Raw genomic sequence first — 27,909 nt, 5'->3', positions numbered from 1 at the left:
TTCTTTCTGCCCAGCTGAGATCTGCTCAGCAGGGCAGCCACAGGCACTCTGACTGCCCCAAAGGTGGTGTTATCCTTTTATACTACAAACTATGTATAACATACTTACACTTCATTCCCAATACCTATCATCTATGTTAGACAGTGCACTTCTACTCTAAACCAATCCCAAAGTGCCAACCTCACTGCAGAAAATCGAGAACAAGAAGAAGAACAAGAAAGGCCAGACACACCCAAGTTCCTCCATCTTGTCCCCATAACTCCCATACCAAAAATCCCAAAACCTACATTTTCACCCTGTGATAATTTTATTATTACACCATTCAAACCTGTGTGACTTTCAGGTCTTCATACAAAGTTGGCAACTTGCTCCAGGGGTCATAATCAAATCTCCAGGTGTTCTGGGCTGCATGCCAGGGTCTCTGAGCCCCCCTGGCAGGGTCCTCAGCAACTCTGAACACCTGGAGGGATGTACTGAGTTCCAAGACTGGAGGGTGCTGTGCCAGCCCTGGTGCCCTGTGAGTGAGGTGCAGGAGGGATCCCAGCTTGCGGGATGGCTGACACACAGCTCTTGTGTCAGAATCCAGGACATTCCTCTGCCTGCCCTGGAGGACTCCAGACCCTGGCAGGGGGCTCAGAGACCCTGGCACAGAGTCAAAAACAGCTGTACCTTCGATTTTAACCCATGGAAGCAATTACCAACTTTGCCACAAGAGTTTGAGTAGAATGATAGTGAATTTATCACAGGGTGAAAAAGCAGAATTTTGGGGTTTTTAGAATGGGGTTTCAAGAGGCAAGATGGAGCAATCTGGGCATGTTCTGTCTTTCTCCTTCTTCCTCTTGGCCTCCATCTTCTGCTGTGATGGTGGCACTTTCGGATTGGTTTAGAGTAGAAACTCACTGCCTAACATAGGTGATAGGTACTGGGAATTTATTGTAAATAATCTACACATAGTTTTTAGTATAAAAAGATAACACTGCATTGAGGGCAGTCAGTGTGCCTGAACCCAACCTGCTGGACAGACCTCAGTGGGTCAGAAAGACAATGTATTAGATAAGAGAAAATAAACAACCTTGGGAATGAGAGCCAAGGAATCCTGTCTTCTTCTTTGGTATGGGGCTGGGAAAAAGAGACTTTCTAACACTTCAGGGTCATCTTGACACCAGAGACCTCGTCACTCTTGTGTCAGCTGGGACGGAAATCCACAGCACAGCATCCAGGACCACTGATCGCCCACCAGGAGCTGCTCCCTGCTTAAGACTCCCAAGACCACCACAGCAGGGACTCGACATACAGGGAAGAGGTTACAGGACGGCATGGATTAGGAAAAGACTGATCCCTGTTAATTACCCCTGCAGTGTGGGGTAATATCAATCTTTGGACAGAAGCTGACCAAAGGACCTCAGATGCTCTTGAGTTAGAGGACGGCTTTACAGAACGGACTGATGAAGAGATCTGGGATGTAATTTGATTGAATTAAAAGAAGGAATACCCTTGGAAACTCATTTGTTAAGTTAGCAGGGCAGTATTTGCGCTGGTTGAAAGAGAACTGTCACAGAAGCCAAGCAGTAGGTTAGCAAAAGAAAACAATCAAAAATTGGTTATCCAATCTCACTGTGAGTATTACAGAAATCTGCATGAAAAATGGAAAGTGTAACAGGAGAAGAAGAAAATAATGACAGTGACAACATCAAAATTAAACATTTGAACAGCTCAGAGAACTGGATGCAGATGCCCTCTGAAAAAATAAAACAACAGGCAAATAAATCCATGAGTGCTCTCAGTTTCACAGACCTAAAAATCTTCGAAACTACCCCAAGTGCAGTGAGAGCTAACATCAACTAAAATTATAAATTCTGGAAATTTGTGAGGAAGATTCATCAGGCTGAGGAAGGTCATTGCCCAACCTCAGAAAAGAGCACAATGCACCAGGTGGAGCTCTTAAAAACCAGAAGAGATGCTGCAAACACTTAGCAAGCAACCCATAGAGAAATGCTGAGATGGCAACAAGAAGATGAATGAGAATCAACAAGAATAAAGCAACAAACCTCCTGAGGAGGACACACTGTCAGTGCAACTTTTCACTTTAGAGGTGACATTTTCTCCCATAAAATGGAGAAATTGGTCTGTAACACTGGGTTACAATCTTGCTTTCAGATAGCTGAATAAAGCAATGCTCCTGATCTCTGACACTGGTGGTAGGCTGAAGGCAGCAACACAAAAATCCAAACCAACACCAAACCCTTCCAGACAGGCAGCAATGCTGACAAAAACAGGCGAAGGCCATAATGTCACAGACTGAGATTCTCCTACCAAAAACAAACAAGGGAAGAGGACTCTGGGGAAAAGCCATCTGTTGCTGTGACAACATAAATATGAATGTAAAATATAACTTCCAGCCTCTTTGGCTTAAGCTCCTCTAGGTCAAGTGCTAGCGGAATTTTTGCCATCACACTGCAGCAGAGATGAATATTGAAAGATAAGAGGACAGGTTTAGGGGGAAAAATTAAGAAAAAGTATGTATGAGGGAATTAGTGGCAGGGAAAGGTGAGTCAGGACCTGATGCTTTGTACTCTGGTCAGGGCCCCAAGAAAATGGGAAACAAAGAAGTGACTTAGCCTTTAATAAAGAATCTTTCAGGTCTGTGCTCAAAGATCTTCCTTCTGGAGACAAGAGTCACTCTGAGGCAAAGGCTACCTGGATAAATCAGGCACCTCCAGCTCCAGCAGCCTTTGGGGGAGCTTGTATAAACATTTTTAGAGTGATCTAGCCGGTCTAGAACAGAGGACTGAAGAGCTACCCAAGTTCTATTGTGGGATCCCACCCTTTTGGTATGACTGAGTGGGGGCTGCTCCTCAGGCTTAGAGCTCACAACACCTATGATTTCACAACTACTAACTCACAAGGTGTGTATTGCTAGGGAAAACCTAATCTACCTGCCTATGAGTGGCTGCTTCTCTCCATGAATGGCCCTAATACCGAGCTTTAATTAATGGCGCTTGTAAGATGTGGGCAGCAAAAGCTCTTCAGAGAACCATTGTGAAAAATAATGGGTTATTTCGCTGAGGTGTGAAATACCACTTGAGCTGTTAAGAGGTTAAACCTCTCACTTGCTTTGATGGCGTGTGGCAAGGGCTGTGCAGCCCTCCCATCCCTGGACACACTCACAAAAGGCAGAAGGTGGGACAGGGATATCACCAAGGGGGTGTGTGTGCACATGTACAAATAAATATATAGATCTGTAAACATGTATATTTAAAGCTACACAGCATGTCAGACATGCAGTGACTCAAAATGGGAAAAAAACCTAAGCATTACCCCATTATATATCTTTTATTGCTACAGTATCTATAATAGCTGAGTTAAAAAATTACAACTTTGAGTAATTTTGGAAATATTCTACTGTTTTGCAACTGCTGCTCTTATATGCAGCTCTGCTATTATGTTTCTAAGAAAAACAACAGCTTATAAAGAGAAAAATAAAAAATACCCACAACAATCAAGAAAATAATATTCTTAAGATTTCAAGCTCAGAAAATTTTGTGGAGGCTTAATACTAAGAATCCAATTAAATGGGAGAGCGGGATGCAGGTTTCTAATTAGTACCTGTGTATTACTGAGACACTGGTGTAGTTGTCGGTAGAGATGCTTCCTTGTACTTTTAGCATTCATAAATTCAGCTGGTGTGAATATAACTGAAAAATATCGACAATCTATTACTACCATTATTGTTCAAATTTCTGCAGCTACTATTGTGAAAAAGAATAACCCTTAAATTTAATTATTCTGCCATTTTCTCACCACGCAGAGCAAGCATTTGCAACAATTATTAATCTATACCCAGAAGCAAGAACAACCACCATTTAGAGATGGTAACAGACACAGAGGAAATACAGCCATTTCCTCATGAAACAAAAACATGACAATTTTTTCAAGGAACTGGCTTGAACCAGGAGACTGAGGTGCTGATTAATTTGTAAAGACACTTATATGGCCTCAAGTGCTACTAAATTTATTGATGCTCATGGAACACTGAGCCAGACAACTTCCATTACACAGATTCACTGGTTTCTTTCACTTTGAATATTAGAATAAAATTTCTGCCATTCTGGTGTGGAGATGAAACTCTTCAATACTTCACTACTGAATTTTATGCATCAGCTAAAGGTGGTTAACCACACTACTCAAATTTAATGCAACAGGTTTTTAAGCAGTGTTTTTAGAAACAACCTACTTGCATTTGAATTTGGTCACACTAAATGAAATGTTAACATGCAAATCAGTGAGTAAGACCAGTATTATATTTACCACAGTGTAAAACAAGGCTTCACACCTCCTAGAAACTGCCAAACCACCTTTAGCTGAGATGTCTGTTTTAAGATGTCTGGATTGCAGCAACCTAATTCAAGGCTTAATACTGGCATGTTTGTTTTTCTTTATTTTAGCAACTCTTAAGACTCTGAAACAGCTTTATGCTGGAACAAAACACAACTGAGGCCAGTGAATGACAATTCACTTTAAGTAATTTTTGTACTATTTCACTCTTCCTTTAACTTCCAACGCCTCAGTTTATGCTCACTTATATGCAGGAAGATAGGACTGTAAAAAAAAATTTGTAAGTCTCCCACAGCTGATGGCAAGAAGCACTGTGCCTGTTTGCTTCTTCTGGAAGCAGAGGGAAAGAGTCTGCTAGCTGATATAGGTCATGCAGAGTATTTATACAGTAAAAACTTTACATACAGTGCAATTTGTGGCCATGAGGAATTACTTAGACTCCAGCATACAGCTTGGCTTACTGCTTTAAAGACTTTACTATATACAAAGGCAATTTCTATTTAATGTCCTTCCATGATATTGGAAGTGATCTGGAACTAAAGTCAGTATATTCCAAGCAGAGTCACAGACTTCATCTGCTGCCTTCACATTCTGTGTGTCTGCAAACAGACCACTTCAGTATCTCAGGCTGAATAATCCTTGGTTCTTTTAAATTAATCAACTTTAAACTAACTAATCAATTTTAAATTAATCAGCTTTAAACTCCTCATTCTTGTTTCTCTTTAAAATGTACTCTTCAATTACCTCCTCCTGGAAACTTCCTGTTTCTGTGACAACAAACTACAAGCTGGCACGCTCTGAAATTTCACTTTCACTCAGTCATATTCAGATATTAGAAGCAGTGCCCCAGTCCTGTCAAGCCTCTTCTCAGGTTCCCACTCTGCACAAGAGTGGATTTACAGTAATGTCTGAGCTAGTCACTGCAGAAGAGCTCCCCTGCTTTTGTGGGCAGCTCAAAAATCCTCTTTTCACTTTCGCCTCATGTGAGCATTTAGTTGCAACTTTTCCAGCCAACTGTTTCCATTTTCTGCATGCTGTTTCAAACACCAGGAACATTCCACAGTCGTCTGCAACAGCAAGCTGCAGGCTGACAAATAAAAACCAGGAAAACAGGAGATTGGGTGCCAGCCACATGCCACGCTGAGCTCAGCTGGGATTTGTGTCACTTGGTCTGCAGTGTCACGCCACACTCTGCTCTGCAGGGCTGGGATGCAAAGGAGAGCCACAAACAGAAGCAGTGCTCCCTAAAGGGGAAGGTTGGAAAAGACACTGAAGTTACATAAAACACAACTTCATCTCGAGGCTAAAAGTCTCTGAGGTATTGAACTTGATTATTTCCACTGCAGCAATCAAGCCAGGCAATATCAAATGTGAGAGAAGCCCTCAGAAGAGAAAATTTGGTTTTCACTCCCAGAATGCAGAGAAAATGGAAAGAAAAAATTATTTGTGAATGGCTGTGTGGACTGACACACACGTGGCTACCAAAATGAATGGAGAACACAGGAGAATAAATAAAAAACACCAAGTCAGGGAATCTTAATAGAGCTTGGTTGTTAAAATATCATCTAAGGGCAGCACTGTATAACCAGGGGAGGTGGTGTGCCATTGGGCTTTGTTTTTAGATAATTTTAGAAAATTTCAACATCGCTTTATTATTCCCACATAAAAAGAGGCAGATTGGGGCACTTCTTGCTTCAGCATTGGCTTCTACTTAAAATCACTTCACAAGGGCCTTCAGCATGCTCTGGAGGAATAACTGCATTATGGTTCAGTTAAAAAATATGAAATGTCCACTTTGTTGGGGCTTTATCCTGCCTCACAGGGGTGTTCCCTCCTGGGGATCAAAAATGTTCATTTTCTAGGTGGTTCCAGCACTTCAGCTGAGCATGGCATAAAGGCAGGCACAGACCTGACTTCTTCCATAAAGCCAGCAGGGTTTCTGAGCCTTAAGGAGCTCCCAAAGAGTGCTGAAAGCTACCACCCTCCTGTCTCCATGCCAGGTTCTCCCTTTGGCAGAAGAGACTCTGGAGAAAGCCCCAAAGTTTTAATGAGCACAAGCATCTTCCTCTCAGGGAAACAAAGGGCAAAAATGGTGACAGGGGAGAGGCTGGAGACCAACTCGGTGAAAAAACAGCTCCTTTGCTTTCTGGAGATAGAGGTTTCTTCTCTACCCTCACTCCCAGTCCCCCAAGGAGCACCAGGGCAGCACAGCCTTGCCCAGAATTCAAACTGGGAGTGTCCCCCTAATGTGCAAAGCTGTACAACCAGAGCCATGAGGAAAAACCAGTCATGGAGCTCATTTCTGCAACTCCAAGATCAGAAACAGAATTTTTTGTAAGCTCTACATACCCCATGTATCTAACCACTCAAAGGAAACAAAAAAACCCCAAAACCCAAAAAACCCAAAGCCCCAAACCAAAAAAGCACTCAAGAAAGCACTGTTATATAAAAGACTGAGTGTAATAAATGTTAGTCTAGAAAAGAGAATGTCTAATGCAGAAATGCAGAAGTAGCTATTATAAATTGTATTATATAAATCTAAAAAAATACACTATTGAGGAAACTAGTTACCAAAAAAAAAAAAAATCAAGAACTCAGCAGAGGTGTCTTCAATGTTTAAAAATTCTGGGCTATTTCATGCACTACTTAACTGTCTCCAAAGGAGAGAGAACATTACCAGCAATAATCAACCAGTGGCATTACTTAAGCAATGCCTAGCTATCTAATTTTCACTACTGCAGAAAGAATACAATTCATTCAAAAGTATTATTTTTTCGAGATGTTTTAGTATATTTTAGATATGCTAAAACATATCTAAAACATATATTTTTAAGCACAATAAACTACTAATACCTGAGCACAGTTCAAACAAGAAGTTGCTCTTGCAGATCACCACACCCTGACTACGCAATACTCTGCACAGAAAAAAAAAATCACACAGGTCTTGGAAGCCAGAAGAGTGTGGGCTGTGAGCAAGGAAAAAACACCAACCCCGCCCCAAAACAGAAATGTAAATACAGAACAACTCAGACACCGCTTTCTCTTCCTTGTCCCTCTCTTCTCCAAACCGCCGTGTCACGTGGTGAATGAAAAGGCCATTTCCAGTACATTCAAGTAAATAAATTCAAAAGCTTACTAACTACATGGTGGTCTGGAATGCCTGAAGCCTGCTGACAGTGGAGGCACGCCAGAAAGCCCCGGAGCTGGCAGCTGGCGTTATCTCAGCCTGCAGAATTCCCAGAAGAGGGGGAAGAAAGGGCAGAAAACGATCAAAGGAAAAAAAAAAGAAAACTGCAACATGGACAGAACAAACCTCAGGCAGGGGCAGCAGGACAGTGAAGCAGGAGCAGCTGACTCACTTGGTGGACGTGAGGCTCCTGTTCTGCTGCAGGGACACGGCTGCTCCTCGCTGGGGCTTGGGGCTGTGGCTTCCGGGAGCTGCTGGCCAAGCCAAGCCCTTGGCAAGCCTCAGCGCTGAGCCACACAATCCCCACCCAGCAGCACGGGGAGGGCACCCAGACCTGCAGGTTTGGGCTCCCACACTGAGCCACAGTGAGCAGAGCAAACCCCTCCTGCTGCTGTTCCTCCTGGAGCTGCCCAGACCAGGGTGCCTCAGCAGGGACAGCTGTCACTGAGCTGTCACCGCGCAGCAAAAGCAAGGGGTGAGGCTAAATTCAGCATCCAAAATGCAGTATTTGCCTCCCACCTTTTGGTTTCTCAGCGCTGGTGCAGAGGGGAGGAACCTGGCTCATTTCCCCTCAGCCCCATTACAAGTTTACAGTCTCTAAATTTGGACTGACTACCCAGACTCTCTGAGTACATGGATGTTACTAATTGAAAGTAATTGAGATGGGTTTGGCCACTTAAGGCCTAAACTTCACTGAGTAGGGCTATTTTCAAGCATAACAAATCCAAATGATCTCTATTAGTTTAGAAATTAACAGGTAGTTCTTGAAATACTAACAGTGATCTGCTCTTCAATTTCTTTTTGCCATATAATCAAATTTTCAATATCTGTGGTATTATGGGAGGGTTTGTTCTGTTTTTTTCAAGAAAAAGGCCTGTGCCACTAACAAAACCTTCAGCCACTTTTTCATAATAGCCTCAGTATTGTACTTTTTCATAATAGCGTCACAGGGATCTTCCCTCTTCCCCCTTTATCTTGAGCGAATAATAAGAAATAAGTTAGCCCTGGAAGGAAATTAGAAAGGAATAAACATCTGCAGACTGAAGAAGAAAATATCCCACTTCTGAGTGAAGTAGAGAATTTTTTCTTTGTGAAAGGGTTTGTGCTATTTTGACCGCTGCACAGCTCTACAAGTTGCAAATCCTGTATCTTTACACAAAGCCAGCTCTTCTATCCACCAGACACCTTTTGTAGTCCAGCAGCTTCCAATTTTTAATGTTTAGGCCTATTTTTAGCGTGCCTCTGCCACCAAGAGAGCCAGCACTGTTCTCCACACAGGCACAGCCCTCCTGATTTTCACGTGCTGCCAACAGCTCTGAGGGCAACTTCCAGGAAGAGCCCCATGATTTGCCACAGTCCTGCTGCAGAACACCTATAAATTGTGATTCTGTGTCATGACAAACACCCACCCCGGAGAGAACATGGAAACTAAGTCCTCAGGTAGCCTGAATTGTTGTTTTTCTAAATGACCTCAAATTTTAGAGGTAGCCTTTCCAACCTTCACAATATGACTGGGAATGTAAGAATAAATTTATGCATTTCTGTGGACAGTCCCAAACAATCCTGTGACTTCAGATGCCTTCTGCTCAAAAATTTCTTCCTTCACAATAAGGTGCCTCTCCAAAGCTCACAAAATAAAAATTTGGTGGCAGTTAATAAGGTGTGTAGCAGAAAAACCACTGACAGTAGGTGTCACTTTTGATGATAAACTAGATAAATTTGCCTGCTGCAAAAATATTAGGGATTTCACCCAAAGATACCGATCAATTTCTCTTCTTTTTCCTTGTTTTCTTGTTTGTTGCATGAGAAAGCAGAAAGAATTGCTCTTTAAAACAATGTTAATTTGGGTGCCAGCTAAAAGTAATTAACCTTAAATTTCTTAAATCATTAAGGTCAAGAAGCTTCCTCTGAAAATTGGAAATAACAGTAATTATTACTGCGTTTCCACCACTGTTGTTGAGCTCTCCCAGCACTGCTTCAATAGGCCATGGAAGTAATACAGATTCTCACTTCTCCAAGCTATAGCAGCCAGCCAGAAAAAGAAAATAATCACTCATTAGGAGCAATGCAAAAAAATCTGCTACATAAAAAGCAGCAAAACTCCATCTGTTATCAACAGAAATACCATATAAGAACACAAAGATCCAGGAAGGGTGGCTGGATCCAGCTGTGTTCGAGTATTAGTGCCTTCTATTAATAGACACGATTGAACACTGAGGTGGAAATTGGCTTTCCTGGTGGCTGTGGAACTGGCAAAATCTTCATTAAAGGCTGTGAAAGGGAACACAGCAGTGCTGGCAGGAGAGGGAGGAAGTGAGTTCAGTTTTTCCTCCCCAGTGCTGCCTGCTAATCCTGGCAGCCATGGCCTGGTTTGTGCACCTTGGCAGTCAGTGTGTTCATGGAAGAGGCTGCTCTTAGGCAACCCAATAAACATTCCTGATGATGACAGCCTTACCTGATCCTCCCTTTCCACTCCATCTACCTGCCAAGCCAGGAGCTCACTGAAACCTCCCCCTGGTACAAACCAGCAGTCAAACAGCACTCCCCCATCAAAGAGGAAAGAAAGCTTTGTCACAGAAACAAAGGGTCAGAACACCCGCCTCAGTGAAGCCTCTCTGAATTATCCATTTGGGTTTGAGTCACACAAAAACTGGGCACGTCCAGGTTGCTGACTGAGCCTCCTGAGTGGCCTTGGTGCAGACCAGAAGGCATGAGGGGCAGGCACTTTCTCGCACCACAGGGACACTTAGGCAGGCCATTAACACCCCTGCAAGAACACAGGGAGCAGAGGCAGCGAGTAAACACTGGCTGCAATTCCAGGAACTCCAGAGTGACACAACAGAGAGCAAAGCCACAGAGAACTGCATTTCTGATGCACAGTGTATGAAAACAAAGCTGAGTGCCCTCCCTTGGACAATCAGACACAGTGACAATCCTTCCCCACACACAGGCTCCTGCATCTGAAAGCCAGAAACCCCAGAAGAAACAAGCCATCAGTTATTATGACTTTCCAGCTGAAGGAAAAATTACTGAGGTCTGTTGTGCAGGTAGCAAACTCCCTCTTGGCTCTTCAGTTTAATTGATTTCGCCATAAGGTAGGAATTGGTTAAAAAAAATAAAAAGCTTGAGCTGGAGCAACTTAACTATCTCACCTCCCTTGCCTCTGGTAAGGATTTAGAAATGTATCTGGGATAAGTAATGACAACCACTGACCAGCAGAATTATTAAAGCTACATCAGGGGGAAATAAATAATGGAAGAAACAGCAGTCACAAACTGTCCAAAAACTGGTGGAGTATTTCTTACTGCACTAAAAGATTTGATCTGGTTTTGCAGAAAAGCAGAAAGTGCTGCCTTGACTTTTCAAAAAATACTTCCCTTCCTGTAAAATCCCTGTTTAAAAAAAAAAAACAAACCCAAAACCCTGCAAAATTATTGTTTTCAATAGATATTTTAGAGAGAAAAAAAAAAGGCAGAGAAGAAGACAGACAGACAAATGGCTTGAAAAAAGGTACAGGTGGCACAAACTACAATAAATCTCTGAGTTTTCCTCTATTTTAAGTAACATTAGAGGATCACAGGAGATTGTTGAGAGCAAAAATTACAATTAACAGAAGATATAGCCTAAGTGAAAAAAGGTGGAAATGGCTGAGTGGGAACTGAAAAGGCTGAACTTGAATTAGCTACTGATTAAAAGTCAATATTAGGTAGTATGAGGTGAGTATTTTCATAGTACATAATGTTTACCACTAAGTATGCTGGAATGTCACAGAAAATGGTGAGTACTGCTAAAATACACAATCCATGTTGCCAAAACCTAACATAGAGCAATTCCTGGCAATTCCATTGCATTATTTTCATGACACTGCCCTCCAGTTCCAAGGCTTAATAGCATGTACGAATTGTGCCTTCCACACTTAAAACCTCTTTCTACTTATCATAGAAAGAACATATATTGAAAAAAGAAATAAAAATTAAATGTGTTAGTCAGCAAATTAGATGTAAGCATCCCTGGGACATGCAGCTGGTGACATCCAGGTTGAGTAGGAGGAGTAAACCTCGGCAAAGTGCAAGGAATAGAAAGAAAAAAAAAATTAAAAATGTCGGGCTGTCTTTAGTAATAGATAGCAACACAGAAAGAAAGGGACAACAGAATTTTTATCTTTGTCTCCTCCTTCAGTGAGTAGAAAGGAAAAATAAATTACTTAGGAAGCATGCAGGTATCTTTAGGTGTATTATGTTACAAAAGCACTGACTGAGAAAGTAAAAAAATCCCATTCAAAAGCAGAAACAACTTCCTGCTGTTAGGATCCTTCCAACAACAGGCTCCCTCCAGACATGGAACACTGTGGTGGATTTCTGGACCCTTCTCAGCCAGCTCCACATCCTGGGTGTGAACTGAGGAGCTGGAAAGCCCCTGGCTCACAATGGCAGTGAAGGTGGGTTGAGAAATACGTTAAAAGGTGCTTCTGAAACCCAGAATTTCAAGGTAATTAAAGTAGAGAACACAGTACCAGAAGTAAAAAAAAGACATTGATCTTGTCTGCACTGCTGACCAGCACCCGCCTGCCTCACTCTTGCATGCTGCCACCAAAATGGGCCCAGTCTGAGTTCTCCCTGGACTGCAGCTGGAGTTAAACTTTACCATCAAACTTCACTAAATTCCATCAAAAATATTTATTTACCTCAATAAAACACACTGCTGCTTCTCTTTTAAGTGATCTGCATTTTAGTCCCCTGTGACAATTATGCACCTAACAGCGGCTACCAGGTGCAGCATCAGCAAGAGCATTTTCAACACTCTCTTTCAATACCCTGCAAGACCTGAGCACCCTGCCTCCCTTCAGAGAATATCACCTGCACTCCTTTGCAATTCAGCTTTAAAATGCTTCTTGAATGATCAGCTGGACTGCTCTGGGGGCAATGAAAGTAAAGACAAGCTGCCAGTTCTTCAAAATCACCAAGTTCAGAACAGAACCCCAAAAAAATACTAACACCTCAGGGTGAAAAAAGAAACACAGCACCCCCAAAAGTCAAATAATGAAGGCGCCCACTGACATCAATAGGGCCAGGATTCTTTAAAATAACTGGGAAACTAACAAAAAACATGTGAAAAGGGAGAATGTTACCATTTATTTCCTCGCTATGTCAACACTGGTATTCTGCTGCCTTGTGCTCCCCTTTCCTTTCAGCAGGTTACAATTTCTAGCAAGTCATGAGGAGCACCCCCGCGGTGTTGAATGTGGGCAAACAAATAATTTTCCATCCCAATGAAGGGATGGAGACACAGCACATTCTCTTCACTTGTAAAAAAAAAAATCACAAAAAAGTAAAAAAATATAATTTCCTTAAGTACACACGTTACCTTAGCAGAAACAGCTGCTCCCCTTGTCTCTGTTTTGGGTGGCTGGCTGACATTAGCACTTGCTTGTTTCTTGTAGAAAGAAAAATCACAAATATAAAGGTCAGAAATGTTGATGAAAGAAAAGAAAAGAAAAGCCAAGTAAAACTGTAAAACAAGCAAAAAACCCCCAAACAAACAAACAAACAAACAAACAAAAAAACCCAAAAAAACCAAACAAACCAACGTATTAAAAAAAGAAAAAGCACACTTTAAAATGTCCCCTAGAACATTTTTGCAAAGCGAGTCATCAAAAAATGAATTCTCCTACGTAACTTTAATTCACACAGGCACATTTCAGAGCTCAGAAATGTGCACACCCAAAACAGCCTGAGTTTTACTGCAGTGTTTTACAGACGATACATAAATCTGTGCCATTTCCTGTGGCACCGTGACTCCATTTTAAGCTAACAGTTAAAGCAACAGTATCTATACAAAAAATATGAAAACAAGAGGGGCAAAGCTATTGCTGCTCAGACAGAATGTGAAAGATCACCCAGGAGGTAACATCCTCAGGCAGGGAAGTAAAGATGCAAAGTTAAGGGCAAAATTATGGTTTTTTTCTAAGAAGCACAAGATTCACAATGCAATTAAAGATTTCACATTTCAACAGGCAGGGCAGGCTGCAGAAGGACCAGAGATTCAACCAGCAAAGTCAGAAGCACCAGTTCTCAATAGATGGGACACCAGAATTGTAATAATCTGGGAGATCCAGAGATTTCTGCCATTCAGATAATTCCACCTTTTCTTCCTGATTTTGTTTGAAAAACAGAAAGCTTGAGCAAAGATGCACATTCAGCAGTCACCTGCAGAGATGAGGCAGAGGGCCCCGTAGACAAGATTAAAAAAATATGACCCAAATGAAAGCAATAAAAGCAAAGACAAGCTGTCAGTTCTTCAAAATCACCAAGTTCCACCCAGTAAACAGAACCCAAAAAATACAAACACAAAATATGACCCAAATCTGGACCAACTGAAACTAAGAAGGATCTTACATCCAGGATCACACTGGAAAAAAAATGACATCCCAGTAAAACTCCACAGGATGCTGCAAAACCCGAGGCTCACTCTGCTTTTTGCCTGTTAAAAGGATGTTAGGAGGGTTCCAGCCCAGGACCTTCCTGCTCAGCCACTGAACTCCAGTGGTGCTGCCTATTACAGACCTGCCCAGAACCTGGGGGCTATCCCCAGGCTGAGGGATGTGGTTAAAGGAAAAAGCAGCAGCAAACCCCAGAGACACCCCAAAAGTACCCCAGAACCTCACCACAACCCCCTCCATCATGCGTCAGTCAGGTTTGTCTCTATATTTTCTCCACACATGCCTAAGGGAGCAGACAGCCTCCTTGCACATATTCTGCAACTCTGGTTAAAATGAGCATTTTTAACTCCCTAAGGAAGGAAGCAGTGCTCCAGCTGAGGTGGTAATGATCCTGGAGGCAGGTGATGGAAGTGTGATACATTTCTAATTTTGTAGAGACAGTCCTGAGATGCAGAGCACCTTGGGCTTTGTCTCTGACACTGAAGACTCTGTAATGAGCATTACCCACAAATCCTACAACTTTTAATTCAGTTGTCCAAGTAGCTCAAAATCTGAAGTGCTTGCTTCCCCTTTTCAAAGAGAAAATTTTAAAAAACAAGAAGTCAGCATAAAAGAATCACAAAAAAAAAGAAAGAAAAAAACTCTGAAGAGCAACCAGAATTGTGGGCAGACATTCAGCACCACAGATCTTGACTGCCACCTCATGCTCAGCCTTTGGTTCAGGGTTTATGGTGTTCAAGATTTACCTTCAAGACCATGTCTGACAGAACTGTGATGCTCTGAAAATACCACAGAATCACAGAATTCCACAAATCCATAGACTACTGTTTTAGAGAAGGGAGTCTTTATGACACTTTACCAACACACTCAAGAGTTTCGGGCACAAGAGTGCTTTCCCCACCTCCCAGCAAGTCTGAGCTACAAAAAAAGTCCCCAAAACCAAACCAAACTAATAATTAGAAAAAAACAAACAAATAAACATACAAAAAGCCAAACAACCCCCCAAAATTAAAACCAAAAAGAACCCCCGAAACAAAAAAATCCCCAAACTGAAAAAACAGACCAAAAATCAGAAACAAAAAGTCCCACCTCCCAAACCCCCACCAAAAAAACCCCCAATGTTCCCCTAAAAAACAATAAAAACAACCAAAGAAAAGCCTCCTCCAAAATCAGAATCAGCTAACAGAGTGAAAAAAATCCTTGTTCAGAGTATGGAGTTGTGTTAATCAACAAAACAGAATAAAGAAAAAAATGTTAATGCAAATAATTATTTGTTGGTAAACCAAACAGCAATAAAAGATAGAGAAGAAAAAAAAAAACCAAATAAATTCTCCTCTGCAACTGCGAAAGACTCCTTGGAGATAAGCCATGTGGAAGTAGAAGCCACCATATCAAATGAGTATCACTTGGTGAATACTGACCACAGCACATGGAGCAATATATATTTTAGTTCCCAGAGTCATCTTTCAACAGCAACTTCTTTGGTATCCAGGTATCCTTTACTACATTTGTAAAAGCAGAAGAACTGGCCCCAACATTCAATGTTTATCATTCAATGTTTATCATTCAATTCAGGTTCATCCTTTTTTCACCTTTATTAAAATAAGGATGTTTGGGTGTTTCCCAAGGTGCTCCCTCCATGCAAACCAGCTCAGATATCCTTTACTGACAAATACATCAAAGCTGTTCTCATCTTCTCCCCCTCCAAGAACTGGAAGAGTACTTTTCTTCTGTGACATTCTCAGACACAAACAACTGAGGAATTACCTTGCAGCTGGGCTCACACCTTGCTTCCCAACCTGATATTAACAGAGACAATGAATTATCAAAACACAGCTTCTTTATGGAATGAAATAAATGGATTATGGACCTGTATTCCTGTGTGAAGGAATAAAAGCTGTGGCACACAGATACTCAGAATCTACTCTTCACTGTTAGCAGCGGCTAACAAGGCAGAGCACTGATTCAGAGTGGAATATTAATTCTGCAGGTTTAATAAGGGGAGATGAAACATTCTTCTGCTAAATGGATTTGCTCAGGAAGACATGTGTTAAGACTGGCATCCAGAAAAGTGGACTTAGTGTTCATTTTGGACTACAACATTCAAGTGTTCGTTGTAAGATTGCAGTAAGAATGCTTACAGCACACTTGTCTTGAGGGGAAAAAAAACCCACAGGAGGGAAGGATGTGCAATCTCTGTTCTGCAAATGCTTTTGACAACCATCAGCAGCATTTCAGCCTCCCCCTATCAATCTTTCATTCAAGAACAGCTTGAGGAGCAATCACCCTCTATTCCTTCTGAAGGCAGACACTCACATCGCAACAGCTCTCAGCAAGTGCCAGAATTTAACTGAAATAATGTTATTTTTCAACTACCTTTGGCATTTCAACCAAAAGAAGCACCAAAACAGAAAAGGGAGACAGATAAAGAAGCTTCTGCTGTGCTTCCCATAACCTTCCTACTCCTCTACTGAGGATGGATTAAGGCCACAATCCCCTCTGCCAGTGCCGAGGCACTGTGAGGCACAAAGGGGAAGGAAAACAAACAAACAGTGCAGATATAAATTAATAATTTGGCACCAAAGTAAAAAGAAACCTCACAAACACTGCAGGTAAAACCTACCCATGCACTTCCACAGCTCAGACCAGCAGTGGGCACCCCAATGAGATTTTCACCAGTCATAATGCCTTGACTCAGCATTGATGCTTTTTCTGGATAAGGAATCCTAAGTGGCAAGCCTCAGGATTAAAAACTATCACAGACACACTGATTTCAGAGCAAAGAATCAATTCTAAAAGGACAGAGATGCTTTAGCACCAATCATCACTGTCATCCTTTCAAAGTAAAGAATATATTTCCTGATAAGTAAAGAACAATGAGCTGAAGAAGCAGCACAGGTTCAGCCTACATTCCTGTAAAGAACAACTCAAAATGCCAGGACACGTTAGAGAGGGTCCTGTTTCACACCACACCTGGTGAAATATGGCCTCACTCTAAGCTGGAGCTTCATATTTCTATAATGTATGATGGTCTTCCTTTTCACTATCACATTTTCACATCCAGACAGCAGCCATGCACAGGCTGGGCTTTTACACAGACACAGAATCTCTCCCTGGCATTTCCCTCTGACAGTAAAAAGAGAACAGATCTTTCTCCATATTATTAACACGGATCAACTCAGAGCAGGGGGGTTTCACAGCACAGCCACACACAGTGTGAGCACTTGTTCTGCTCTATTTTTATGAATTTCATATGGCTGTGCAGCAGAACACCCTGTGCCCCAAAGGCAGCCCTCTGACAGACAGCACTGACTGCAAGGTTAGGACAGCAGGACCATGTGCCTCACCACAGTGCAAGACCTGCCTCCCCGAGTTTGGATAAACTTCACTTTTATCATCCCCATGTCTCTAGCAGTGGTCAGCAGCAGATAGGAAAGAAAACAAAACCAGTGATGTAAAAATAGTTCAGGTCTATGTTGATGTTTCTCCTAAATACTCTTCCAGACTCAATCTGTGGGCCAGTGATTTCTTAAGTTCAGTGTATTTTATAAACCATCCTGGGTTTTTCTTCAGTGATTTTGTGCCACCTGCCCTTGAAAGCATTTATATTTTAGCATCCAAGAGCTTCTAGAGCACTCATGCCCAAAAGGCCTCAAAAGTGGAAGTGATCTGAAATTGGTAGAAAGGCACACACATAGGTAAGCTGAAGACAATGCCCAGATGGGGAATAAAATAAAACCACACCAGCTGTCCCTCACATGCTGACAAACTGCTAAAAGCCTTGGCACACCAGGAAGCAAGGGGAAGAAAGGAAATTTACTGTTCCATACCTTTGCAATGGCATGCTGCAAACACCTTGGCTCAGGTCCACGATGTCCCATCACAGTGAGAGAATAGAGGGACAGATCTGGGAAACCTGCAGGACACCACCCACTTCTGCTGGGTGGCAGCTGCAGCAATATGCCACAGCTTCACTTGCATGAGCAACCAGCAATTGCAACAGCCACCAATTCTCCTCTTCTATTAACACCCCCCTATTATTATCGGCGCTTTAATTTGAAGGGATGGGACTACAGTTGGGCTAAGAGTGATTTATGGCCTATATAAACATCAGTCTCAAAGGCTGTGAGACTTTAAAGAGCAAGCAATTGGTGATAGCTCAAAGTAGTCACAAGTTCTTTGTTACAAGACCATATATAACTTTCTAATCCAATGGGCACTTGCTACAAAGTTTATTTTGCTTTTTAACCTATCACTTTTACTTATTTCTGTTGCAATGAGTGTACTTTTATCCAATGGGCCACTATCACAGCTACACACATTTCTACTATAAATTATAAACTCTTAGCTTACTCTATACAATTACATTACTACACTATAAACCCTTCATCATCTTATCAATACAGTTTCTTACTTACTTAAGGCACACTCTTACTAACAACTATAGAAACATAAGTTTATACTTTTCCTGCTTAATGTCTGTGTACTTTATTTTTACATCAATCTAAGTTTCTTCTAAGGCTGCAGATCAAATCCCTCAGCATCTGTGGAAGTTTCTATTTTTCCATTTTCCACTTCCCCCATACATACACCCACAAGGAATGAAAACATTTCAGTGAAGCTGAAATGAGATTCTCAGCTGCTTTTTTTTTTCCCAAGATTTTCAGCAAGTGTCTGATTCTCCCTAGAAGGTGAGCTCAATAAATGTAAGGTTCTAACAACCAAGACATTAAGATTTTAAGACAGATCCCTATGACTTGAGCTTTTGTCCTGGAGCAATGCCTAATACAACACAGCACATCCACTTTTATTGACATCTGCAATGATGAAGAACTGCCCTTATTTTTTTCAATTACATACTGTACAAGTCTATCTACAGCAAACCTGCTGTGTTTTCTTCTGTCTAGTTTTAAGTCTCCCTTGTCTTTAAGAAGAAAGGGTTAAGAAGCCTCTTCTACACCCTAACAGTATTGATGCAGAGTTCCTCTTGATGCTGTGGCTAACTGGCATCTCCCACTCAAAGCAGTGTCAGGCCCTTCCTAAATTTGCTTCTCAAAGCCCTCCTTCTCTCACTCCCTCAGGTGTATAGTCCTGAGAGAGAATCTGAGAGACAAAAGTTGTTTGTTGCTATTTTTGGTTAAACAACAACCATGCTGATTTTACTGTTTTCCTTTCAGTATGGATACAAACTCCTCATAGACCTCAATATTTTCATCTGATTTCTCTAATGCCAAACCTTTTCTAGTAGGCAGGTGAACAAACTCAGTATTTTAGACAACGTTGCCCAAAGCTGTCTACAGAAACATTATAAATTTCTGCCTCAAAAAATTGAAGACTATAGGAATTATCTCTGACTTTTAAACAAAAAATGTAATATTGCAGACTCTTGGGAAAGCTGTTGAAAGATTCTGAGTTGCTTCCTCAACTGCTTAACAAATCAGAGTGTTTTGAAGGTAGGTGTGAGTCACAGTGGAGTCAATGCTCCTCAGTGGGTCTCTGGAAGAGGTTTTTGATCTATTTCCAATTTAAGGACTTAAAAGTGGAACTAGATCATAAACCATGCAGAGCGCATGGAGCAAATAAAACACATGAAGAAATTCACAAAAGGAAACATACATGCAGTATTCTAAGGACTCAAAAGAAGTGTCCGGACAATAAATTTTAGTAAGAGTCTTGTTTTTGCTGGAAACAGATCTTCTCAGTAAGAGGTCAGAAACATTAACCCCAGCACCCTGAACTACAGGCCTCAACTCCCACCCTTCCCACAAAAAAATGTCAGTACTGCTCTAATAGGAAGAACAATGTGCAGTCAAAGAATATGGCATTAAACCAAGATTATATAAATGCACAATGGTATTCATGAAAAAAACAAGCTGTCTGGAGAGGAAAGGTGGAACATATTCTCAGGCTGGAGAAGTTTTCCTTGCTTTCTGGACAGGAAAGAAAAGCAATTGCTTGAATCATCTACTTCAGAGGACTGTAACAAAAGCATTCACTGACCCTGATTTGCAGTGCAGTCAAACAGGCTCAGGCATAGTTATTTCCCACACAGCTTCTGCTGAGGATGAACCATCAGGTGAAAAGCATCAGGGCGTACTCCCTTCACCTGTACTTCTGGGCAGCTGAAAAACCAGGGCCATCAGATGTGGCCCACACTGTACCAGCACTGCACAGCAGACACCACACTGAGGTAACTTCCATGGATACCAAGTATTAGGTAAAATATGAACAGAAAAAAAAAAAAACATTTCCAGTAGGCTGCTCAGCAGCACAAACAAAACTAAAACTATTCCTGGGATGAATAATAACTGTCTGGAGTCACCAGTTTATTGTCCAAAAACTACTACTTTTGCTATCAAAAGGCAAAAATCAGCATAGGAGGAAATTCATTGCCAGCTTTTCTTAATATATTCAAACACTTGGATTTACCTCTTCCACTTCTGCTTTCTTCTCTCCTGCCTTGGAAGAAGCTTCATTTGCCTTCTTGTCATGATGCTGTAAACAGAGAAAATAGATGCGTAGTTATTTAGATCTTAAATCTTATCTTCCACACAAAGAAATTCTCAAACTTAGTGCAAGGATGATTCCTTTCAGCTACCACAAAATGACAGCAGGGAACACTTGAAGTTTTTCTTCTCACTAATGGAGAGGATTTCTAAAATGGCCTGCTGGATAACTTCAAGAGAAATCAGTCATAAGGTCATGACACTTAGGGCTGTACATGACTGTTCTTGTGAAAAGTTCTGGAAGATATTCAGCTTATCACCCATCCCTCACCAGCAAAACACTCTCCAGTGCTTGTTTTGGAAATGTCAGAACCACAGGCTTCAAACAGCTCTCAGAGGCACCAACACGATGTGTGCAACCCACTCCAACATCTGAACTCCCCTCCAACACACTGAAATGTTTGTTATGCGCAGCCCTCCTCGCCTGCAAGAAAGCCCTTACCATGATTGCTGTTATTCTGGTGCTGATACAGGAAAAAAAAATAAATGCTCCAACAGTTCAGGCATGGGCGCACGTTAGGAAATACGATTCTTCCAGGATCCCTGAACCTCCTGCATTTTTTGTCTGCTCTTCCTTTCACTTAACCTGATGTACAATCCCAGTAGCTTCCCATGTGCAGCAATGCAAAGAAAGACACATTTTTCTCACTGGCATCCAGCATGTTGGAACTGTCTGCATCTCTGAAAAGGGGTGAATGTGGTCCCTCAAAACATCTCTTTTCAAAAATAATAAAAGCAAAAAGCGTAAATTAATATAAAAGGCAACATAATACAGCTACCCTCTAGTATCTCAGCTGGTGCAACTTCCCACTGCAACTGAGACATCTGGGAGGGGGGATTCACGTCTGGTTTGTTTCGTTAAGTAAAGACAGGAGATGATTCAAGACCCATTTATTCCCTTCTGTTTTCGGGACTGAGCAGCAGGAGGTAGAGCCTGCTAATCCACTAAGTAATGAGTTCCTGCAGATTTTTCTTTACATGGCTATAGGGAGAAAGCAATGATCCATGTATCACTGCACTATCTTCAACAGAAATCAGTTCCAGCACATCAGCAGGAGAAAATGCAGGCTGAAAAAAGTACTACAGCAACAAAAATTTCAGTAATTGTTTTGGACAACCTCTAACAATTCAAGTTTTTAAAATGAGTTTGGTTATGACTAAGACACTCAACGAGTTTTAAAATTGGAAATGCTATAGTCATGTTCCAAATGTGCCTCTTCAGAGGAAAGACAAGCCCCACTGGTTGTTTATTCAGGTAAGAGATTAATTGATTCACTGCTCCATAATAGCACTTCCAGTAGAGACACAGTTTACCCAGCTATCTGTGCTTTTTACTGCTACAATAAAAGCACATTGCACACATATCAGTAAGAGCAGTGCCAGTGAGTCTCCTGTTGCTCACAGAACAGGAATTTCAGAGCCGGCACTTGCTATAAGGCTCAGGAGTTAAAGAAGAACTCTGTTGATCAGGCTCTCTTCTTGCATGGATACCCTCAGCATCAAAATGCTCCAAAAATAAAGTATTATCCTGAATCCAGCTATTAAATAATAATAATCATTACAATAATCCAGCTAGTATAGTAATTATAATAATCCAGCTATTATCTTGCTTTCATTTGTCTCCTTCTTGAAATTCAGACATAGCTTTAAAAGCAGTAACACCAACTGAAGTGTAGGGTCTTTTGGTTTTTTGGTTTTTTTTTACTTTTACTAAACCACGTCAGGGAATGTAGGAACTAAATATTTGCTTCCTACTAAGCATGCCAGGCCTTCATCAGGGCTGAATCTGTGAAACCCTTCCTCCCTGAGTCCACCTCCTCATCTTCACACCAAAGAAACCCACAGCAGACAGGACCTTGGCACCAAAAGAGCATCCAGACCCAGGACTGGGAAGAGGGAGGTATGGAAAGGGACAGGCACGATTCCCTCATCCTCAGGCAGATCAGCTCCCTGAGGGACTCCAGGGCAGCTTCAGTGCTCAGAGAGGATGCAGAACAGACCAGGACAAGGACCACAACTTTCCTACCCCTGAACTCAAGTCACAGAGACACTAAAAGCATGACATCTTCCCTCCAGAAGGCAATGCCAAACAGCATCTAAAATAAAGAGACTTTGACTTGGAGGCCAAATATGTTTATTCCAACTTAGGGACCAAAGCACATGTGGTCAGACCAAAGTAGTTTTGGTTTTTTTGTTTTTTTTCACAGTAAGTTGAGTAATGCACTGTGTACACATAGAGCCTTGATAATTCATTCCCTGGCCTCAAACAATAAAACAGCCTGTGAAAGTTCTGCCTTGCAGGAAAGTCTGTCCTGTCCTGAGGAGGTAACCTGGGAAAGCAAACCTTCACACTACACCTGAAGAAACCATGCTGGTTCCCTGAACAGTGGATGCATAGGGTATGATGAGGGACCCCATTTCAATAATGCCCTTCAACAGCTCTTTTCTTATCTGGATTTTCCAGCTTTGAACCCTCCACTAAAAAATTCAATATACAAAAAGAAATAAAACAAAAACAAAACCCCCAACAAAACAACAACAAAAATCAAAACAAAACAATCCCCAAACAACAACAAAAAACAAACAAACAAAAAACCCCAAAACCCCAAAAAACACCAAAACAAACCAAAAAAACCAAACAAACAAACAAACAAAAAAACACCCAAAACAAAAACCAAACAAAACCAACAAAAACCACCAACAACAAACAGGCAGTAAATCAATCTGCTTAGTCAGAAGGCTAAGCTCAGGTTTTGTGAGACAGTGCACATCCACTGCTCATTCATATTCACAATTCATGAAGACAAGCTGACTTTTTCTTTGGGCACTCTTTCCTCTTCCTGCTCATCTTCCAGTGCCAAAGATTCAGATTCATAACCAAGGCAGTGGATCAGAGCAGCTCCAGCTCCCTCACATCAACAGTGGGCGTACAGCTGAAGTGACAATTTTAGTTTAACACATGAGCTAACAATTCCTTGTAGCTTTTAAGCTGGCTCAAAATATTTTCCAACCTTACTAACTAAAAAAAAAAAACAAACAAAACAAAACCACACAATCCTACCCATAATCACATGTTCACAAAAATACATAAGTGTCATGAGCAAGAAGGTTTACCCTGAGATCTTCATCCAGTTCTAAAGTGCACAAAAATGTCACCACACTATTAAGACACACCTTTAAACACCTGACTCAAACAGCACTCATAAACTAGAGAGTAACTGGTGAAACAGCACAGAAAAAAATTACTAACAACTGAATAGACACCTATGTGCACAAAAATCCAACCCCCACTAAAGGCTTTGCTTGCAAGAAATTCCTTCTAAACCTCAGGAGATTTAGAAGGCATTAACAAGCCTTTGGTTTAAGGCCACTGTGCAGCATCTCGGAGGACATGCAGTAACTGGGCGAGAAGTGAAGTCTTGCAAGATTCTCAGCTAAAGTCAATCAACTCAGCATTACAGACATTTAAGTAGATGAGAATCTGACTTTTGCTCTCAGCTGGAGCTGGGAGGAAGACAGAGATCTTTGGCACTGCTTGGAAAACTGTCAGATGTAAGGAGTTGCCAGGGGAGTTACAATCAAGCCAGGTAAAGAATTGAAAGGTGAAATCCAGACTCTCATTGCATCCAACCCCAGCTTTAAATACACCAGCCAGTAAAAACCTTAATCTCCTTTGTGTCTGTCCCTCTCACCCTCCTCTTCTGCCTCTCCTACCTCCCCATGCATGGGAGAGGACTCCAGTCCCAAGTGCCAACAACCACTGCCAAGGGTCCCCAAAGGAGCAGCTGTGGGAGCAGTTTTCTTACCTGATCACACACAGCCATAGCTTGGTATCCTTTCTTTCCCTGGATGCAATGACACAGAGCTAAGGAGGCCTTTTAAATCCATTCCATAGCTTTGTGCAGTAATTCTCAAACTTTTCCCTTTGTGATTTTGTAGCACCTCCACCACACTGATTTGACCTGACACAATGACTGATACCTGAAAACACTGATCCAAGCTACATGGAGCAACTTGAAAGTACAGTTATCACTTCAAGAGGTTTAATCTTTCTGATCATGAATTTAGGAAGTGCATTAAAGTGATATTTTCTCTGAAACCAACATTTCACAACATGTGCTTTCTGTAAAACTTTAACAGAATGCAAACTTTTTTTTTTAACCATTCTACATAGAGGCCAACTGCTTCCTCCTATGTGTAATAAACCATAAAGGTTTCTTAAAGGCTTTTAAAAGTCTTTTAAAGCAGTCGCGGGTTCGTCAAAGTAATGAGCAGCGACCCAAGTCCACCCAAACCAAACGGAGCCGTCAGAGACCTGTGGTTTGCTCGGGGAGGATCAGGCAAGCGACGGCAGCACCGCCACCACCCACCTGCCGTGCAGAACACGCTCCTGCGAAAAGGCGCAGCGCAGTTCTTCCCAAAACAGGAACATTCCCACACAAAAATCCCGTCTCACTCTTTCTAGCGCGGTTTCATCACTCCGCGCGCCTGCGTTACTCGAGCGACGATCACAACAGCACCAAAACCCCCAGTTTTCTGTGTCGCTTTCTGACAGCGCATGGGATGCTACAGCGCACCGCGCTTCCACCTGACCCGAACTATTTTTTTTTTAAAGCTCTGTCTCGCCTCCATGCGCACCATAACCCCTTTCCTTATCCCCTTCTCCACCCCGACCGCCGCGGAGCATCGGGAGCATTCCGCCCGCCCCACCCCGCGGGGCTCCCGGCTTCCCACCCGGGTGATCCCGGCTCCCCACCGGGTCCTTCCCCCCGCACTCACCATGGCGTACCACCAGCGGGCGAAAGCCATAGCGCCGCGGCTGCTCCTCCTGCCCGCCCTGCCCGGCACTGCCCGGCACTGCCCGGCCCGGCCCGGCCCGGCCCGCGACGCGCCCAGGGCGGTGCCGGCGCGGAGCCGCTCCCCCGCCGGGCCCGCGGGGCACCGGGGGCAGCCGGAGCGGCATCGCCGCCCTCCTCCTTCTCTGCAGAGCCCTCCCCGCATCCCGGAGCCCGCCTTACCGCCGCGGGCAGCGGCTGCCAGCCCGTCCCGGACATGCCGATCCCGGGCAGGAGCGGCTCCCGGTGTCCCGCAGCTCCACGGGCGGCTGGAGCGGCCGCGGGTCCCTCCCCTTCCTGCCGGGGCAGAGCCGGGACGGGGGAACCAGGGGGGGCTGCCGTGGCGAGAGTGGGATTTCTTTAAAAGAGCGTTGTTTTGGAGGGGGGGGCTGGCGGGAGGAGCGCGCAGATTTTCTTCTTCTCACGAAAGTGATTCCCCTTGGGAAAGCATTTGGGTGTCGACAGCCCAACCTAGGCGGCTGCAGGCTCCATGGCAGCCCCCAGCGAGGATTTTGTCCTTCCCCCGAGATGGAGCCGGCGGAGGGTTCTTGGGGCTGGTCTGACACATGGCTTCTCCGCCGGCTCCTCGGCCAGCTTGCCTCCAAATCGGGCACCCTGTTCCTATGAGAGCCTCCTTCCCCAGCCTTGGCATCCTGGCCCCTCCACCAGCCTCTGGCTCCTGTGCCAGCTCCCCCAGAGCTGTGCCGCCCCAGCTTCTCAGCACCTTCCCACCACACAAACAAACACGGCTGGTTTGGAAGTTGGCCGCGCATCCCGTGGCTTGGTGTGGTGCTACCCCTCACACCCAGGGCATTTGTTGCAGGTCAGGTTATAAAATGGAAAACACAGGTATTGTGTGCAGGAGTGGGCACAGTTTGACGGGATTGTCTTGCCAGGTTGTGTGCCACAGAAGGAGTCAGAGTTTGGGGTGTTCTGTGCCAGGAAGCCCCAGGCTCAGGCTGGATGGGTGGGGCAGTCTCGGGGTCTCTAGCTGGGCACTGTCACCCCGAGATAAGTTAGAAAGTCTTTTTTCTCAGCTTGGCGGTCGAAAGAGTCAGAGCTCTTCATTTCTCAGTCTCAAGGTTGTTTATTGTATCTTATTTATAAAACTTTTTCTCCTGTTTTGCCGAGGTCCACTCAGCAGGACAGTTCCAGGCACTCTGCCTGTCCCCAGGGTGGTGTTACATTTTTATACTAAAAACTACGGGTACAATATTTACAATTTTCCAATACCTATCACCCATGTTAGACAGTGTGCTTTTAATCTAAACCCATCTAAAAGTACCAACATCACAGCAGAAGATGGAGGCCAAGAAGAAGGAGAAAGGCTGGTCATGCCCTAATTCTTCCATCTTGCCCCCTGAACTTCCATTCTAAAAACCACAAAAGATCTATTTTTCACCCTGTGATAAATTCACTATCATTGTACTTAAACTTTTGTGGCTTGTAATTCTTCATACCAGGTTGGTAATTGTTTTTTCCAAGGGCTAAATCAAAGGCACAGGGGTCTTGGGCTCTGTGCCAAGGTCTTTGAACCCCCCCAGACTGGGGCTCGAGTCTTCCAGGGAATTTCCTGGGTTCCCACAGAACAGCTGTTGGAGGAGTTGCACTACTCTGAAGGGGTAACAGCAGCAGCTTCTGAGCACATCCTTGGGTCAGGAGGCCCTTTGTATAAGCAGAAGGAAGGAAAAGTGTCCCAGTCTTTAGGGAGTGCTCGTCAGCTGCTTCCTTGGGGAGCAGGCAGTAGGTTAATCTAGGTGGTTGGAAGCCTGTAAACCCAATTAGTGCTCACGCCCTCGGCTGTCAGACAAGTGGGTGAGGCCTCCCCTCGAGGTCTTGGGAAAGGACTTTGTTCTGCAGAGAGAGGGGGAATGTTCAGAGGGATCTGCCTGAAGCCACCCCTGCTTTTCCTTCCTGATTTCAGCCTGTGACACTCAGCCAAGGCACTCCAGAGGATGTGGAGGAGCTGATGTGTGCAGGTTTACCCCTGTGCAGGTTTACCTGGGGTCACTCTGACAGGTCTAACAGACCTGCATTCCTCCAGCTGGCTGCAGGCAGCAGACCCTCCCTGCTGGCCCCAGGCAGCCCTCAGGGAGCGTCGCCCACCTCACTGCCTGATGAGGAACAACTGGAGCTGACAGTAATTGGAGTGGTGGAGCTGCACAGGAGCAGGGCAGCCTGAGAAGAAACCCTCGGTGATGTCAGCCTGCATCATTCTGGGCATTCAGGGTCCTGCTGACCCATAAGCACATCATTCCAGCTCTGCCAGTAGGTTCAAGTTATAAATGAGGTCTAAGCACTGCTGCAGGAAGGAGGGGAGCTGCCCAGACGCTTGCCCCAGGTCCTGCAGTTGTTGCAGTGTTTTGTAAACTGGCTGGGCTCCATCCAGCCTTGCAAGGAAATCTTGCTTTAGGGCCGAGGGCTTGGCATTGTTGCTTCTATTAGAAGGCTCCTCTAGCCTGCCACGGCTTCAAGAAACCATTGTTTATTGGCAATTTCTGCCCAAGTTTATTCTTAGCTGTATGTAGTTTATATGTAAAGGATGCAGGCAGCGCACATTTACCTGGGGATGGAAAAGCAGGTTCTTGTTTGTCTGACAGGAGAGTC

General features: G+C 43.3%; 1 protein-coding gene across 12 annotated transcripts in view; it reads right to left on the bottom strand.

Annotated features, from left to right (window-relative positions):
- Positions 1–25,615, bottom strand: part of CAST (calpastatin) — a 52,183-nt gene extending 26,568 nt beyond the window's left edge. For 5 of the 12 annotated variants that reach the window (XM_030969277.1, XM_030969286.1, XM_030969278.1 and 2 more), the window contains exons 1-3: positions 25,486–25,615; positions 20,391–20,456; positions 12,887–12,955 (exon numbers count right to left, since the gene is read on the bottom strand). In XM_030969277.1, coding sequence (XP_030825137.1) covers positions 12,887–12,955; positions 20,391–20,456; positions 25,486–25,521 — 171 coding nt within the window. In that variant the 5' untranslated portion in view covers positions 25,522–25,615. Of the gene's footprint in view, positions 1–3,606; positions 3,741–7,471; positions 7,506–7,648; positions 7,909–12,886; positions 12,956–20,390; positions 20,457–25,246; positions 25,350–25,485 lie in introns of those variants that run through there. The other 7 variants (XM_030969280.1, XM_030969283.1, XM_030969284.1 and 4 more) reach the window with 7 other exon arrangements.
- Between the last annotated feature and the right edge of the window lie 2,294 nt (positions 25,616–27,909).

This window comes from Camarhynchus parvulus, chromosome Z (genome assembly GCF_901933205.1).
Source record: "Camarhynchus parvulus chromosome Z, STF_HiC, whole genome shotgun sequence".
NCBI classification, from domain to species: domain Eukaryota; kingdom Metazoa; phylum Chordata; class Aves; order Passeriformes; family Thraupidae; genus Camarhynchus; species Camarhynchus parvulus.
This window is presented reverse-complemented; position numbering and strand designations above follow the sequence as displayed.